Source organism: Phoxinus phoxinus (genome assembly GCF_949152265.1).
Source record: "Phoxinus phoxinus genome assembly, chromosome: 14".
In the NCBI taxonomy this organism is placed as follows: domain Eukaryota; kingdom Metazoa; phylum Chordata; class Actinopteri; order Cypriniformes; family Leuciscidae; genus Phoxinus; species Phoxinus phoxinus.
The window spans coordinates 31,313,083-31,330,017 of NC_136889.1; the positions used below are offsets into that span (position 1 = coordinate 31,313,083).

At 39.0% G+C, this 16,935-nt stretch overlaps 1 protein-coding gene across 1 annotated transcript in view; it reads left to right on the plus strand.

Moving 5' to 3' along the window:
* xpo5 (exportin 5) overlaps window positions 1-15,815 on the plus strand; it is a 34,616-nt gene extending 18,801 nt beyond the window's left edge. The window contains exons 19-33 of the mRNA XM_079634672.1: window positions 140-339; window positions 446-545; window positions 1,382-1,563; window positions 2,460-2,560; window positions 4,308-4,404; window positions 4,521-4,657; window positions 5,822-5,919; window positions 7,348-7,394; window positions 8,582-8,685; window positions 8,775-8,834; window positions 10,499-10,599; window positions 10,689-10,796; window positions 11,255-11,392; window positions 12,443-12,607; window positions 15,658-15,815. Coding sequence (XP_079490798.1) covers window positions 140-339; window positions 446-545; window positions 1,382-1,563; window positions 2,460-2,560; window positions 4,308-4,404; window positions 4,521-4,657; window positions 5,822-5,919; window positions 7,348-7,394; window positions 8,582-8,685; window positions 8,775-8,834; window positions 10,499-10,599; window positions 10,689-10,796; window positions 11,255-11,392; window positions 12,443-12,607; window positions 15,658-15,807 — 1,788 coding nt within the window. The 3' untranslated portion in view covers window positions 15,808-15,815. The remainder of the gene's footprint in view (window positions 1-139; window positions 340-445; window positions 546-1,381; window positions 1,564-2,459; window positions 2,561-4,307; window positions 4,405-4,520; window positions 4,658-5,821; window positions 5,920-7,347; window positions 7,395-8,581; window positions 8,686-8,774; window positions 8,835-10,498; window positions 10,600-10,688; window positions 10,797-11,254; window positions 11,393-12,442; window positions 12,608-15,657) is intronic.
* The last annotated feature ends 1,120 nt before the right edge of the window (window positions 15,816-16,935 follow it).

The following is a 16,935-nucleotide window of genomic DNA, read 5'->3' on the forward strand; positions in this document are numbered from 1 at the left end:
CTCTTTGTTTTAATGCTGGAAAATTATTTCAAAACAGATAATTTTCAGTTTGATAAAGGATGTCAGTCAGTTTGTTGTCAGCCTTAAGAAATTGTGATATAAACGCTAACGATAATAGATTATTTTTCATGCATTGCAGCCATGCTTCGACATGATGTATGAGCACGTGAAGATGTTATTCTCAAATGAGATGCTGCTGACACAGATGGAGAAGTGTGCTCTTATGGAAGCCCTGATACTGATCAGCAATCAGTTTAAAGACTATAACAAGCAGAAAGCCTTCCTGGAGGAACTCATGGCACCCGTTACTGCCCAGTGGCTGTCAGAGGAGATGAGGAGGTATGAATAGATGCTGTTACCCACACTGGCCTTTACTGAGTTTATTAAACGGATGATTAAATTAATTAATGATGTGTGATCCTCCTTTTATTTCTGTGTTATGTAGCGTGTTATGGGATCCTGCTACCTTCTTGGCATATGTTGGTGCTGATCAGGTGATCAATGACCCTGACACAGAGGACCAGATGGGTATCAACAGGTCACGGGTAGGTGTGCCCTAGGGATGCATGATATATTTAAATAAAATCAATATTGCTCTATGGCTTAGTGTGATTATCAGATTGCTCAGGCTTCGATTTAAGTAAATTTGTGTGCTATCAGATTCAGAGTGAAACGCATCATTTACACATGTAGTTCATGATACACTTATATTTTGTGTCTCAGAGCAGCTTGTTTCATTTTCTGTGAATGAGATGCTTTGAGCATGTATATGAACATACAGTGCCTGTACTCTGAAACCGGCAACCCGTCAAAATGAAAGCTTGAAATCACGGAGTAGATTTCTTATGACTTTTGACCAATAGGTGGCGCTGTTACCGAATAAATGTAGTATAGTCAGTGTGAGGAGACAATGAAACACAAAAATAGTTTGGTGTCAATATGCTAAAGTGTTGCAGAGTTCAAGCACCATGCCATGACATTTTTCAAGAACGATTTGGTCAATCAAAAAGCTGCTTTTTACCAGCATGGCCTGAAGATGATTTAGCCTGTATCTGTGAAAATTGGACTAAAGGTTTAGGAGGAGTTTGAAAAAGGATGTTTTCAAAGAAATTATAAATGGCGGGCAGCGAATTCTACTATAATAGTGCATAATTGGTATCATTGAAAGATTTACATTACATTTAATCATTTAGCAGACGCTTTATATTTATTTTACTTGACCCATTAATTTCAGGTCTTGGAGACTCTGTGAGTTGAATCATATTAGGATGAGTTTGAAAATGAGTAGTGTTGGTGTGCTTCCAGGAACAGGGTTGGGAAACACTGGTCTAATAGATGTGAATATGAGTGTCTTTTATTGGCTTGGTGTCTTTTATGGCAGATTAGTTTTTGTGTGTACACCATACTTGGAGTCGTGAAGCGTGCTCGTTGGCCTGTTGATCCTGAGGAGGCAAAAGCAGGCGGCTTTGTGATCGGCACTACCTCTGATGGGACCCCCATCTACAGAAACCCTTGTGCAGAGCCCGTGCAGGCCCTTCTGCCCAACCTTTTGGCCCTTATCAGGTACATTAGGTCATTTCTAGAAATTGTGCTTCCAAAATAAGACATTAGATATTAGGGTTGGAACGGTACATGTATTCGTATTGAACCGAATCGGTACGGGCGTCACGGTTGATGAATTTAGACGATTTACACGAATTTACCATTTATACTTCGCGCTCGCCGGTGTAATATTCTTTGAAACTACAGGGTGCGACTCGGTGTAATTGTCCTCTAAACCATCAGGAATCAGCAGTGAGAAGAAGTAAGGTACACTCGTAAATGTTTATTTTAGTACAACTCTTTAGTACACCAAAACCACACTACAAAAGAATCGTGCAAAGCAGTAAACCAAATTATTCCTTGTGACATTAGAGAAAAAAATGGATATGAGAGCGTAACCTACAACTAAATTAACGTTATCTTACATAATCTAAACATTTTCTAAACATTTTTTAGTTTTTTGAACCTTATTATAAAACATGGACATGTTTTGCGCACCCAACGCGCATGACCGCCAACACCGCAATGACGTCATTTTTGCCGCACACCTTCGCGCTCGTGCGTCCGCACATAAGAGATGCTGTATTTTCAGTTTTACGGCTGATTGTCTTATTTTGTTTACATCTTACTTTACACACTTCAGGGCCGGCTGTCGCAGCTGCTCAGGGGAGAGACTGTATGACACTAGGTGGTACAGACTGAGACATGCACAATAAAAATAATTGCCCTCTGCATTTTTGTTTTGCTTTTCCCTCCATTGTACCGAACCGTGATGTCTGAACCGAGGTATGAACCGAACCGTGACTTCTGTGTACCGTTCCACCCCTATTAGATATGTGAAAATAATCATTAGCTTGTGTATATGTACTGTTTTCATGCTATTGTAACAGTTTTTGTAATGTTCTTCATCCTTTCAGGACCCACAACAGCTTGTTCTTGCCAGAGAACGTCAACCGGCTTAGCAAGACCTTTACTAGAGTCTATGATATTATGGATATGGAGAAGAATTCTGTTTTAGGTAGGTTTCTAATTTGTCCTCTCCTGATACAAACACCATAATTCAGGTTTTGCTGTTACCGGTTAAGTCAAGTCACATTTATATTACACCTAATATTGCAGCTTCACAGTAATAAACAGGAATCGAACAGTTACTGTTGCAGATTTCATCAACTATAAAACAAGTTTAATTCAGCTGTAAAGCAGCTCTACAGAAGACAATAGTCATTTATTCTGCTCAAGTCAGTTCAGTGTTAATTCAGTTCAGTAAAAGTGTCATTGCTGCAAAGTTAAAGGGATCGTTCACCCAAAAATGAAAATGCTGTCATTAATTACTCAACCTCATGTTATTCCAAACCCATTAGACTTTTTTCATCTTCGGAACACAAATGAAGATCTTTTTGATGAAATCTGAGAAATGTATGTCCCTCTGTTGACAGCTACGTAACTGACACTTTGACTCTTCAAAAAGTTCATAAAAAAATCATAAAACTGATTCATGTGAATTGAGGGGTTTAGTCCAAATCTTCTGAAGAAACACGATGCCTTTATATGATGAACAGATTCACATATAAACGTTCATCAGTTGTGGTAAATGGAAGCTCAAGCATGTTCGCAAGAAATTGTTTTCAAAGGACTACAACAAACGGCTGGTAGGGACTATTCCTCTCGGGTTAGTGACATCACCAACCCTAAAATGTACATAAACCCCACCCCCGGGAATACGCAGCCCATGTTGACTGAATAGAATAGTTGTTGTAGTACAGCACATTTGGGAGTCTGCTCAAGCTGTCGCATTTGTCTTTTCACATGCAATACAGTACGTAACACAAATGCAATAGCATGTCACTCTGTAGGCATCTTACAAAAGTTCCCACACGAGCGAATATGCTAATCAATGACTTGAAGATATTAACTCCACATCAGCAACATAAATTCATCAACTAACCTCTTCAGAAACGTCCTGTTGCTTCTACATGTTGTCACTTATTCTTGAGTCTCCATCATTGTCAGACTCCAGTTTAAGCATAAAAGGCAGAACAGTTTCTGACATTTTAGTGTCTGTGTGAGGTAATCGGAGCTGCTAACACAAAGCTCTTGAAGCTCCGCCCTCTGTGCTGGGAGCAGCAGCTCATTTGCATTTAAAGAGACAAACGAAACAACACGTTTTAACTTTAACATGCTGTAAAAAATGATCTGTGGGGTATTTTGAGCTAAAACTTCACACACACACTCTGGGAACAACAGAGACTTATTTTACATATTGTAAAAAGGGGCATTATTCCACCCCTTTAAATGTCCAAATAAAGTGTTAGTCTCTTCAGAATTTGGACTTTACTGCTCAGTTCACATGGATTATGTATACTATGAACTTTTGCAGCGTCGAAGTGGTAGTTTAGCTAGTATAGCTGACAACGGAGGGACAGAAATCTCTCAGATTTCATCAAAAAGTTCTTAATTTGTTTTCTGAAGATGAAAGAAAGTCGTACGGGGTTGGAACGACATGAGGGCGAGTAAATGATGACAGAATTTTCATTTTTGGGTGAACCATCTCTTTAATCAATGATGAAACAAGTTAAATTCAGGTAAAAGCAGCTCTACACAAGACAAATATCATTATTCAGTTTATATGGAATATTATTATTCAGATTTTGTTCTCATCTACTATAATCGGTGCAGTTGAATCGATGGTATTACTGAATATTAATTGTCTTTTGAACACTAAACCCTAGTTATGTTAAAGAAAATACTCTTCTTGTTTCCTACAGGAATTCCTCAACAAGTTTTAGATTCCTACGACTCTCCAGTGTACAGAAACATTGATGAGCGCATGCAAGGCTTCTTCTGCTCACTCTACGAAAACTGGTTGGAACAATAGTTAAATTATAAATTTTTCTTGTTTGTTTGTTTAATATAAAACAACTCTTCTCCAATGGTGTAATCTCACTTTCCCGGTCCTGTTTCTGTTTTTCTTTTTAAAGTTACCAACTGCTTGGGAATACTGGTCTCTGCTTGCAACAAGACTTTTATGCAATAGAAGGCTTGGCAGAGCAGATTGTTGGTTCCGCCTTCATCCATCTAGACAGTGTTCCAGACCACAGGCTCCGTCCCCTAGTCCATATCCTTTGTAACATATATATGTACTTTTTTGCTATTAGGTGCTAAAAAGTAGAGCTGCAGGGTTAATAAGCAAAATATTGCGCTCTACATTCAAACACCCACGCAATTTAATTCCTATCTGAAAGCGATTCGGCTCTGTCTATAATGACAGCGAGCAGATCTATGTTGGCGCTGCCGCGGAACCAGAGAGAAAACAGTTGTCATGTATAGATATGAAACGGCTTCAGAAACTAAAGTCTTCTCGGGAAAGGTCAGCAAGCGGGTACTCTAATGCGGGTCGCCCGAAGCTCAACATCGCTACATCTGCGCGCTGCCCACGAGGCTATCGGTGCTGACATTCAAACAGATTAAAAAAAAATACACCACAGCAATTAACGTTTTGTCAGAACCTCTAGTAAATGACATGGTATTTTGTTCAATTGTCTGTTCAGAATTGTGGCAGAATCGTGATTTCTATTTCAAACTAAACAAATTGTGATTCTCAATTTATCCAGAATCATGCAGCACTATTAAAAAGTCAGTTACATTTGCCGGTAACACTTAATAATAATGGTACCTAAATCATCTTAATACCTAAATTAATATATCACCATGAGCTTATGATCAAGAATGAAAAAAAGAACTAACCTTAACTACTGACTAGTCATTTTGATTCATACCTGAATAACGACCAGCGTAACTACATGTTTGGTAACACTTTATTTTAGTGTCATTGTTACATATGTTACATGTAATTACTGTAGTAATAACTATAAATGATGCATAATTATGTGCAATTAACCCTAAACCAAACCCCCATCCTAATCCTAACCCTATAGTAAGTACTTGTAGTTAATTATTATTACTGACACCTTAAAATAAAGTGTAACCACATGTTTAATAGTTAATGCACTAACTAACATCTAGGTATAAACTAAATCAACACGCTCTATAAGAAAGAATGAGAAGTATTTGACTCTGAATTAAACATGCATAGTTGCATTTTATTGCCATGATTTAAACTCTTTGCAGCTTCATCATAAACATCACTGGATGGCACAGGATAAGTTCGCCATCATTACACAGATCCTTTTTATCAAATGTAGATGATGCTAATTGTCATTGACTCATGAAGTGCTGTAGGGCACAGTTTGTTTTTGTTGTTTTCCTTAATGTCTTTCACGTCTCTTCATGAAGCAGCTGGTCATGTCCTGTCCTCGTGAGTACTATGACAGCCTCCTCTGTCCTTTGCTGGGTCCGTTATTTGCCTATCTACAGCAGGTAAACTTCACATCACACCCAATAAATACTGATATTCTGTGCCGCCTCTGCTGTGCAAAGATGTGTTGTTGATACTAGCCCTCTTTCTCTTTAAGTGATTCATTAAAAGTTAATTTATGTATACTTCTAAAAAGGTTAAAGGAGTTGTTCACTTTCAAATAAAAAAAAATCCTGATAATTTACTCATCCCCATGTCATCCAAGATGTCCATGTCTATCTTTCTTCAGTCGAAAAGAAATTGAGGAAATTTGAGCAAATCATTCCAGGATTTTTCTCCATGTAATGGACTTCAATGGCAACCAATGGTTTGAAGATTCAAATGTCAGTCTCAGTGCAGCTTCAAAGTCTCGACACGATCCCAGCTGAGAAATAAGGGTCTATTTAGCGAAACGATCAGTCATTTTCTGAAAAAAATAAAATGTATATATATATACTTTTTAACCACAAATGCCCGTCTTGTACCATCTCTGAGATGTGCCGCGCATTACATCACGTTGTAAAGGTCACGCGTGACGTAGTTGGAAGTACCGACCCAGTGTTTACAAGTTATTGTATGTTGAATGACACATATTTATATGTATTTGTGTCAGTTTATAATGGTCCTTTACTTGTGCATATCTTGGATGTTTAACGATGTCACGCGTGAACTTTCCAACCTTATGACGTAATGCGTGGCACATTTCAGAGATGATACAAGACGGGCATTTGTGGTTAAAAAGTATAAATTTTTATTTATTTTTAGAAAATAACCGATGGTTTGTCTAGATAAGACCCTTATTTCTCGGCTGGGATCGTGTCGAGACTGTGAAGCTGCACTGAGACTGACATTTGAACCTTCAAACCATTGGTTGCCATTGAAGTCCATTATATGGAGAAAAATCCTGGAATGTTTTCATCAAAAACCTTAATTTATTTTCAACTGAAGAAAGACAGACATGGACATCTTGGATGACATGGGGGTGAGTAAAATATCAGAAAACTTTTATTTGAAAGTAAACTAATCCTTTAAGAACAATTGCCTTTATAATGGTATAAAGGTGCTCTTGGAAAGAATGTAAGGGAGCAGAATCGTCCCCTAATAGAAAAGTTAATTTCCATTAATTTGGAACTGCTGTGAAACTAACCATTGCTATAAAACATATGTTTGGGTATCAGCTTTCCATGACGGGCTTAAACCAGCCAAGGTCCTAGCACAAAAACACACTAAATATCATCCAAATCTCAATATCAACAAAATCCCATAAAATATGGAGATCTGATCATTCTGTTTTCAATATTGCACACCCCTACTATGAAGTTCGAAGGTTGCACAGACACTGTTGTTTTACATCATTCAGTAATTTTGGGTGAAGCAACCAATATTGCTTGTAGCACGGGCTTTGCCTAATGCTATCTCCTATTTTTTTTTATTTTTTTTTATGAAAACAGAGACTGAGCTTTCGGTGGCAGATCGTCAACCAAAGGACCAGTCTGAGGTAAGAGAGTTTAGTGTTGGATAATACTGTGAATATTTGTGTACAGTTCTGGCCACCGGTTCTTTTAACACGCTTCCTTCTCACTCTTTTTGTGTGATACCCCTGCCTCGGGTGTGTGTAGTGTGTGTAGTTAGAGAGAGAAGCTGCAGTTGCATAAGACTGACACAAGTTTTTATTCTCCGGAAGACCTGACTGAAGCCCCATTCACACCACCAGTGACTTTGTCTCCGTACTGCAAGTCACTTGTGGCTGTTTCTTGTGCCGTCGCTTTAAAGTTTGTTTTTCATTGCTTTAGACCCATATAACCTTGTAAACACTTCAGTCTTCACTGCATAAATTAAATATAAATTAATACTTTTTGAAACTACAAAAGTTATTCAGTCAAGAGCAGTGAGTGATCACACAGACACGAGATTCACAGGTGCCCGCCAGTACAGCACTGCGTTCTCTTTTGTGTCTTATCACACTTGAATGGTTTAAAAGCATCTGCATGAATAAGAGTGTGGTCATAACACTAGACAAAGGATGACGGGGAAAACGGATGCTGCATTAATTGTTAAATATTTTTTAATGGTTTATACCGATATTTTTAATGCGTTCATTTTGACATCCCTAGTCAAAATCCAGTGCCAAAAGGTTCCAAAACATCATAAAATTTGTCAAATATTCAGTTTTCTTGTCTGTTAAAATGAACATTTTGCACGTTTCAAAATCCAATCACCAACAGAGGCACAGAACCAAGTTTTTTGAAACCTTGTTTTTTCATTCAGTAATTGGTTTCACACGGATGTGTGTCACAATACAGAAGATCTGTCACTACTTCTGTTTCATTGTGGCTCTAAATAATAGAATAGTATGTTTGCGTTGTCAAGCCAACATAATAATAATGTTTAAATGCAACATCAGTATGTTAGCTTTCCTAAGCCAACATAATGTTTAAATACAGCATTAGTATTTTTTTTCAACAACGTTCCAACATTCACTGCATTTAGACCTTCATAGATTAAACTGGTCATGCACCTGTTCAATATGGTAGCTTTCTTAAACCAACATAATACATATAAATAAAACTTATTATATTGGCAATTGGTGTGAGAATGGTAACATACTGATGTTGTAAGTTTAAATAAATATCTGTGTTGGCTTTAAGTCAAATATGATTAATATTGTTGTTGTTCATGTTTTAGTGCTCAGGAGGAGGAGGAGGCCTATGAGGAGAACCATGTGACTCAGGAAATGGTGGAGGAGCAGCTGTTGCGGTTGGTCACGCGAGAGGTCATTGACCTTCTAAGTGAGTTTGCCTTATGCATGTGCAGCCTTTTAAATTTGCTTCACTTTTTATAAAAAATAATAACAAACACTTTGTAAATGTGTTTTCAGGTGTGACTTGCATTACAAGAAAATGTCCAGAGTTATCTGCAAACAAAGAGGACGCAGATGGTGAGTTAATGACCACATTCTCCCTGTATCGTGTGGTGGAAATTCAGCAATTAAATTAATTGTCTGAAATCATGATCCAGGATAGTCTCTTACAACCAAAACACATCTCCGAGAGCTACAAAATGAGCTCTAAGCAAAACAAAGTAGCCTATTTATTCAGTAATTTGGGACTATCATGTGCTGCAGAGTGAACAACACTGCATCACGCTGAAGCCACTCTGCTGTGACCTCTGGTTGTGAGCATTACTCAGATTACGGCACACTCACTCACGCTTGTATGTGTGTTTTGAAACTAATAACGTCTGAAACGTATGCGTAGGTTACTTTACTTTCTGAACAAGTATGGACCAGAGTGTGAGTTGCTTTCATGTGCATCGTGCCACAGTTCCAGTGCAACCGAACTTAATCACCTCCTTCGGCTCCCTAGTCCACATGACACAGCGGTCACAATACCATTTTTTTCTTCTTCATATGAATCATGCACTGTTTCAGACTTGACTAGTAGTTTAAAAGCCTACTGAGTACTGTGATGTGTTGGAAATTCAGAAGCAAAGACTGGATACATCTTCAACAGGATTCCTTATTGAGAATGTGCTGTTTCGTAGCTGCAGTCATCAAGGCCAACTTAGGCCTCATCCACACTACTGCGTTTTAGTTTAGAAACGGAGAATTAAAACGAATACGATCTCCGTTCACACCTGCGTTTTAGCTGCGTCACAGCGTATTAGAATTGATCTCCGTCCACATTAAAACGACTGAAAACGCGGATCACGTGACCTCACCAACACTGGGCATGCGTGTGCCGGTGTAAACAGGCGCATGTAGGCAGTGATAGCATTGTAAAATGCAGAATTTACTTGCACAACAGCTGCTAGCAAACACATCAACGTCAGTAATTCGCTATCCATGTTGCAGTCACTAACGTTACGTAGTCCAGGCTGTTTTTGTATGTTTTATTCCCGGGCGTCGGGTCATATGATGGGTGGCTGACGAATCGGAAGGATACGCCATGACTGATGACACCCAATCATAGAGCCGAGCGTGAGCCTCAGCGTCATCGTTTCTAAAGTCCTCCGGTTTGACCGTCTTCACTAAAACGCCCTCCGGAGATTCAAAACGCAAAACTGGTCGGCAGCGTTTCTAAACTTCTCCGTTTTAGGTCTTCGTTTTTGCCGTTGTAGTCTGGACGGGAGGTGCAAACGTAGCAAAAGGTCTCCGTTTCTAAACGAAAACGCAGTAGTGTGGATGGGGCCTAAAGCAGTGATGCATTGTAGATTATATAGGTTTTAGGGGGCAGTGCTTAGAAATGGAGACAGTACATGGGTGACGACCTTAAACAAAACATGCAAATAAAGTATCCAGGTATAGGAACCTGCCCGAGACTAGAGTATCACCAGTCCTAATTCAAGCTGCATAACTATTTAACGAATTGGACAGGGGCTCCAAGGGCCATTAAAGACAAAGGGTGAGCGTTTCATTAATCTGGCTCGTTTGACTTGCAATAAAGAGAAGAGGAACTGGCAGAAACATTTTTGCCTAACAGAATCATTCATCTGATGTGTTCACCTTAAATGCTAAATACAATATACTTCACCTTAGTTTTTCATGTGATGTTGTCAAGACATATGATCAGCAGATCTTAAAAAGACTCATCTTCTGTTCAGGAGACGAGGAGATGGTGTCGATGGATTCCTCTCAGGGGATTCAAGTAAATACACCTACAGATGAGCTCTCAGAATTGGGCAAGTGCCTTCTCCGAAGTGAGGTAACTAGACGTGCATTTGTGGGCTCCTTCAGTTGGCTTCTATAGCTGACCTCAGATCAGTCTCATTTTTTTTCTCCTCTTCTTTTCAGGATATTTATATGAACCTCCTGACTATATGTTTTAACTCCCTTTCCTGGAAGGACACTGTGAACTGTCAGCGGACTGCTGGGTTGCTCTGCTGGACTTTACTAAAACAGGTGCTGGTTTTTCCTGTCTGTCTCTCAGGGATAGTTCAGCCAAAATGGAAAATTCTGTCATCATTTACTCGCCCTCAAGTTGTTCCGAACCTGTATACATTTCTATCTTCTGAAGATATTTTGAAGAATATGGGGAACCAAACAGGCCCAGGTCCCTATTGACTTCCATAGTATGGCCCATAGTTCCCTGGGCCTGTTTGGTTACACATTTTCTTCAAATATCTTCTTTTGTGTTCAGCATTCATACAGTTTCGGAACAAGGGTGAGTAAATGACAGAATACATTTTTTTGGATCAACTATACCTTTAAAAACGTTCATAATTGATCACAATATTTCTGTCAGTCTGCAAATGAGATTAGAATTGAGTTCTAAAGATGCCTGCTACTTTATATTTGAATCCTTTGCCTTTACTTTACTTTTAAATACTGTGTGTGTGTGTGAATGAATTGTTGTGCAGGTGCTCGGTGGTAACTTGCTTCCGGAGGCTGTGACGTGGCTCTTCGCCAGTGTGCTGAAGGGTCTGCAGATGCATGGTCAACACGAAGGCTGCAATGCTGCACTAACTCAGCTGGCCTTGCTCATCTACGAGGCTCTAGTGCGTTCTCTCAGCTCCGCTCTCATAGCTTATATTAATGCAGCACAACAGTCACAAGTAGATCTTTTTTGCCAATGTTACTCTTGTGCCCAAAGCCGCTAACCTGCTGGATATCAGTTTCATTCATCCACTGACTTGTACAGACTAGGGGTTGAATGACTTCAGATTTTTTAAAGTTGGCATTTATGAGATTAAAGTTGTCTAGTTGCTGAGGACGTCATTAATGACAGTGTTTCCCCTACAATGTATTTAGCAGCGGCGCAGCAGATTTCTGCTCGTTCTAAATCATATATAGATAAAGTAGCACAGTAAAGATTACATTTATATGAATGCATTAGTGAGAGAGCATTTGCGTGTGAATTAATTATATCCGGCAGTGACTCTCTAATAGTGAAGCTGTGGGTTTTACTTACTAAGAAATATATGCAAACTTTTCAGTTTCTAAACAATTTTATTGATAAATCACAGAACAGTGTTGACAATACATTTCTGAGCTGCTGAATGTTTCTGTGCGCGCAATCTGTGTGTAATGTGCGGGCTACTGTCTGTGTGTGTGTGCAGCAGTGCATTAGTTTAGAACGGTGATTAACTTGCGTGTACGATAAGCTGTTTAAAATGTGTATTCACCAATTTTAGCATCCAGATGGTATAACCAAACAAATCTTGTTTAGTAAAAAAGTAAACATTACTTGTAATGTAAACAAAAAGATACATTTGTATGATGATGCTGTATGTTATTGAAGCGTCCATTGTAGCGTTGCATCTCAATCTCAAGCCCCAATCAAAAACAATATTTTTTTGTGAAGTATCATTCAAGCCTTCATTGTGTACACACTCACCCCCCTTTATTTCTCCATGTTAAAATGATGCTATCAGTTTAATTTTCAGTCAGTGACGATCATGCTTATTGGTACTTCAAGTACACAAAGAACAGCGATGTTAGCACAAGTTAAAGTACTACTGAATGCACCTTTAAATGACCATAGTAGTAGTGACTGAATGCATCGGTGAGAAAATGTCATTGATTTTCTTTCTGGTATTTCTCTACAGAGGCCTCGGTACGCTGAGCTGCGTCTCATCATGAATCAGATTCCTGATATCCAAGTTGATGCCCTGGAGCAGTTTGATCAGAAGGCCATCCAACCCGCGGTGTCAAAGGCAGGAGAGAAGAAGAAGAAAGAGCAGTTCAAACGGCTCATTGCAGGCACTGTTGGGGTATGGCCACTTTAAAACATTTTACAAATACATGTTCAATGTTAGAAAAAAGTCTTGGAATACACTTGGTTGTTCACAAAGAATTTGATTTCAAGATGAATTCAATAGATATATAATGTCTTGGCACTTTCATTATGGCTATTGCAGACATGCTCAATTATATTCAAGCTTAAATTAAACTAAGCGCATAATCAATACCTGAGATTATCATTATCATACTGTCTGAATGTTCTTCTTCCCAGCCAAAATATCACAGAAATAAGAAAAATGTAATCCTCTGTCATGGGGAGTGGGTGATCTTCTCAAACTTTCATATCATGATCTTATAACAGACGATCACGATCCACGATCTGAATCTCGATCTTCCTGATTATGAGGTATACTATGGAGAATATCCAGACTGGAGCAAGCCTATGGACTTCTCTATTTGCACAATTCAAAACAAGGTTAATAAGTAGGGATGCACCGATACCATTTTTTCAGAACCGATCCGATACCAAAAATTTTGGGTATCGACTGATACCGATACCAATCCGATACCAGGGCAGTTTTTTTTAAATCAAGTAGAATTTCTATAACCCTGTGTGTTGAACTGATAATCACTCTTTTGTGTGTAAAACTACAAAAATCTACTTAATACAGACAACTTCATTACAAATAAAAACAACAAATCAAAAAAAATATGAGCATAATCTATGACCATAAATGCTATTATAAACTAGAATAGTGGAAAAATCACAAGTGCACAATAATTGTATTAAATCTGAACATGAAAAAACATTTAGTGGGGAACAAATATGAGAATAAGTGTAACATTAAATCTGGTAAAACGTGACACATTGCTCTTTGTATTGTTGTAAAATACATTCATGAAAAAACAAGATAACAAAAATCAAAAAGATTAATTATTTTATAGCCTACTATAAAATTGAGACATGTTTTAAATGTATAGCACAGCGGTTTAATGAGGCAGCAACATGATGGATAGGACAGAACTAGAAAGGCTATTAATAATCGTTCATTGCGTCGCTGTATTATGATATGAAAGGCTCCAGTACAGTGCGGCTCACAGCGCTTATGCGCATCCCGAGCGCAGAATGATGCGCTTGAAGCAACACGAGTCACAGCGCGCTGCGCTTCGAGTCCGCATTAAAAAGTTCAAATCACAAAGGAAAGACATATTGATGCGTAGTGTATTATACAGTATCTATCTATGCAATAGTTTATTGAGCATTTTCTTTTAACAGTTTTAAATGTCAGTTACTGTGCGCGTGAAGAACAGTTATAGTGCTCTGACTGCAGTGTTGTGAGAGACACCCGGTAGAAAGTAGTTAATGTAGCCTACAGCAATAAAGTCCAGCAAGATAAAGTTGTTTAATACAAAACCATAGATCTTAATCTACAGATCAAGTATAATTATAGTAACATTGAATCATCTTGGAGAGAGTTGTTCATCGTGTTGACTCGTAACCGAACGCGACGCGCTGTTTGATGCTGGATGGAGAATGACTGACAGCCGCAGCGGAGGGAAAAGTGTGTGATCTTGAATTAAATGACTTAAATATTAATTTATATCTCACATTATACTATATAATGTTTTCAGAACACGTATAATATAGTGCACGACAACTTTATGGTGCTTTATAATGTTTTTGTCCCTTTTGTGGGGCTTAACAATAGCACAGAATAGTATACGCACAATATCGGATTTGGTTCGGCCTCGTCTGACCGATACCCGATCTGGCAAAAATGGCAGTATCGGAGCCGATACTGAATATCGGATTGGTGCATCCCTAGTAATAAGACGTGTTGGACTTCTTTTATCTTGAGCAAAACAAGTCCGTCAAGCACACAGCAGCTTTAATGTACTGGGCCACTACTGTATGTTTGAGATGTCATGCTTTCATGAAGGTTGACGGGCTGAAAGGTGCTGTTATTATCTTTTGTTTTTACAAAAAAAATACTGCTAATAATATTATTATCCATGTGGAGTCTGGAGTCATTTCCCCACAATGTAAGGAATACCAGGACACACACACAAAACAAACACACACTCTCTGGTCCACTATCTTTGTGGGGACTCTCCATAGACACAATGGTTTCTATACTGTACAAACGGTATATTCTGTCCTTACACTAACCCGACCCGTCACAAAACTTTCTGCATTTTTACATTTTCAAAAAAACTAATTGTGTATGATTTATAAGCTTGTGTACAAAACAATCTGTATTGTAAAAAGCACTATATAAATAAAGGTGACTTGACATTAGATCAAAAGATCCGGATCTTAATACCAGGTGTGAACAGGGCCAATGTGATCCAAACAACATGAAGGTGGGAGCTGGCTGCTTTTACTTGGGCCTTTATGCAACCACCCAGAACACCCTAGCAACAATAAAGCAATAAGCTAAACACCCATAAAGTGCAAAATTCCAGCTTCCAAAAGTAAAAACTCAATCAATTTCCCTACCGAGAAAAGGAATGAACAATAACTTATAACATTTTTAAGACCTATCTGTTGTAGGCTCCAAAGGTTTTTAATCAATGGTTTTTGAATCCATTCAGTTTGAATTATTTCCACTAATAATTGTGTTTTACAGTGGAATTCATTGTGAAAAACTACATTACCCATGATGCTGTACTCAAACCAAAAGAGCTTTGCGGAAAACGCCCACTCCCATGAAGCACCACCAATGACATAATGAAGTCGATCTCCCTACGCTCTCAAAATAATTATATATATATATATATATATTTTAATCCCTATGGGAAAAAATGAATGGATCACCTAATCATCCACTTGAACCTTGATATTGTATCGCTCAGCTCTAATCGTTCATACAGTTCAACTCGCTAATAAAATAAATACAAAATATGAACACCTTTTTTTATATTACAAAATTGGTCTTAAAGTTATTAATTATCATTGTAGCAGACCAGGAACATTTCTATGGAAATGTATTAATGTGGAAATGTATCATATAATAAATCATTGTCAATCAAATGTCAACATTTTAATCAAATGGTCCATTTGTGTGTGTGCTGATAGAAACCCCTAGGACAGCAGTTCAAGAAGGAAGTACACATCCGAAACCTTCCATCTCTGTTTAAGAAGCCAAAGCCTTCGAAAGATATGCTGGAGAACACGGATGCCGCAGGTCTGATCGCCCTCTTCTCTCCTGACCGTGACCTTTGCTGAGGGAACCACAGCTGCTCTTCTCTCCTGACCGTGACCTTTGCTGAGGGAACCACAGCTTCTCTTCTCTCCTGACGGTGACCTTTGCTGAGGGAACCACAGCTTCTCTTCTCTCCTGACCGTGACCTTTGCTGAGGGAACCACAGCTTCACTTCTCTCCTGACCGTGACCTTTGCTGAGGGAACCACAGCTTCTCTTCTCTCCTGACGGTGACCTTTGCTGAGGGAACCACAGCTTCTCTTCTCTCCTGACCGTGACCTTTGCTGAGGGAACCACAGCTTCTCTTCTCTCCTGACCGTGACCTTTGCTGAGGGAACCACAGCTTCTCTTCTCTCCTGACCGTGACCTTTGCTGAGGGAACCACAGCTTTACTTCTCTCCTGACCGTGACCTTTGCTGAGGGAACCACAGCTTCTCTTCTCTCCTGACCGTGACCTTTGCTGAGGGAACCACAGCTTCTCTTCTCTCCTGACCGTGACCTTTGCTGAGGGAACCACAGCTTCTCTTCTCTCCTGACCGTGACCTTTGCTGAGGGAACCACAGCTTCTCTTCTCTCCTGACCGTGACCTTTGCTGAGGGAACCACAGCTTCACTTCTCTCCTGACCGTGACCTTTGCTGAGGGAACCACAGCTTCTCTTCTCTCCTGACCGTGACCTTTGCTGAGGGAACCACAGCTTCTCTTCTCTCCTGACCGTGACCTTTGCTGAGGGAACCACAGCTTCACTTCAGCGAGCCTCTCGTGTGTAGTACAGTAGTCAGTCTGACTCTGAAAGGCCTTTTTAAGGCAATGATGGTTTATTGAAATGAGGAAAGACAACAAGAACATTTGTTTCATTTTAATTTGGGTGTACATTTTCTTTTGTATGGATCTATGTAATGGATCTGTATAATTGTTATTTAAAGAAAATTTAAATCTTGCTGTCGGAGCACAAAAAAAAAACCTTTTGAAAAAGATTGTCTTGTTAATTATACAGTATCATATCTGTTCTGGGGATCTTCTGTGCAAAACCAGCATCCAGCACTACATTCCAATAGGAGACAATGAGCTATTTTAAAAAAAGACAAAATCAACACTAATTGGCATTTGACATGTCTGTGTACAGATGATGTAAAAAGTGTTGTGATTTATAC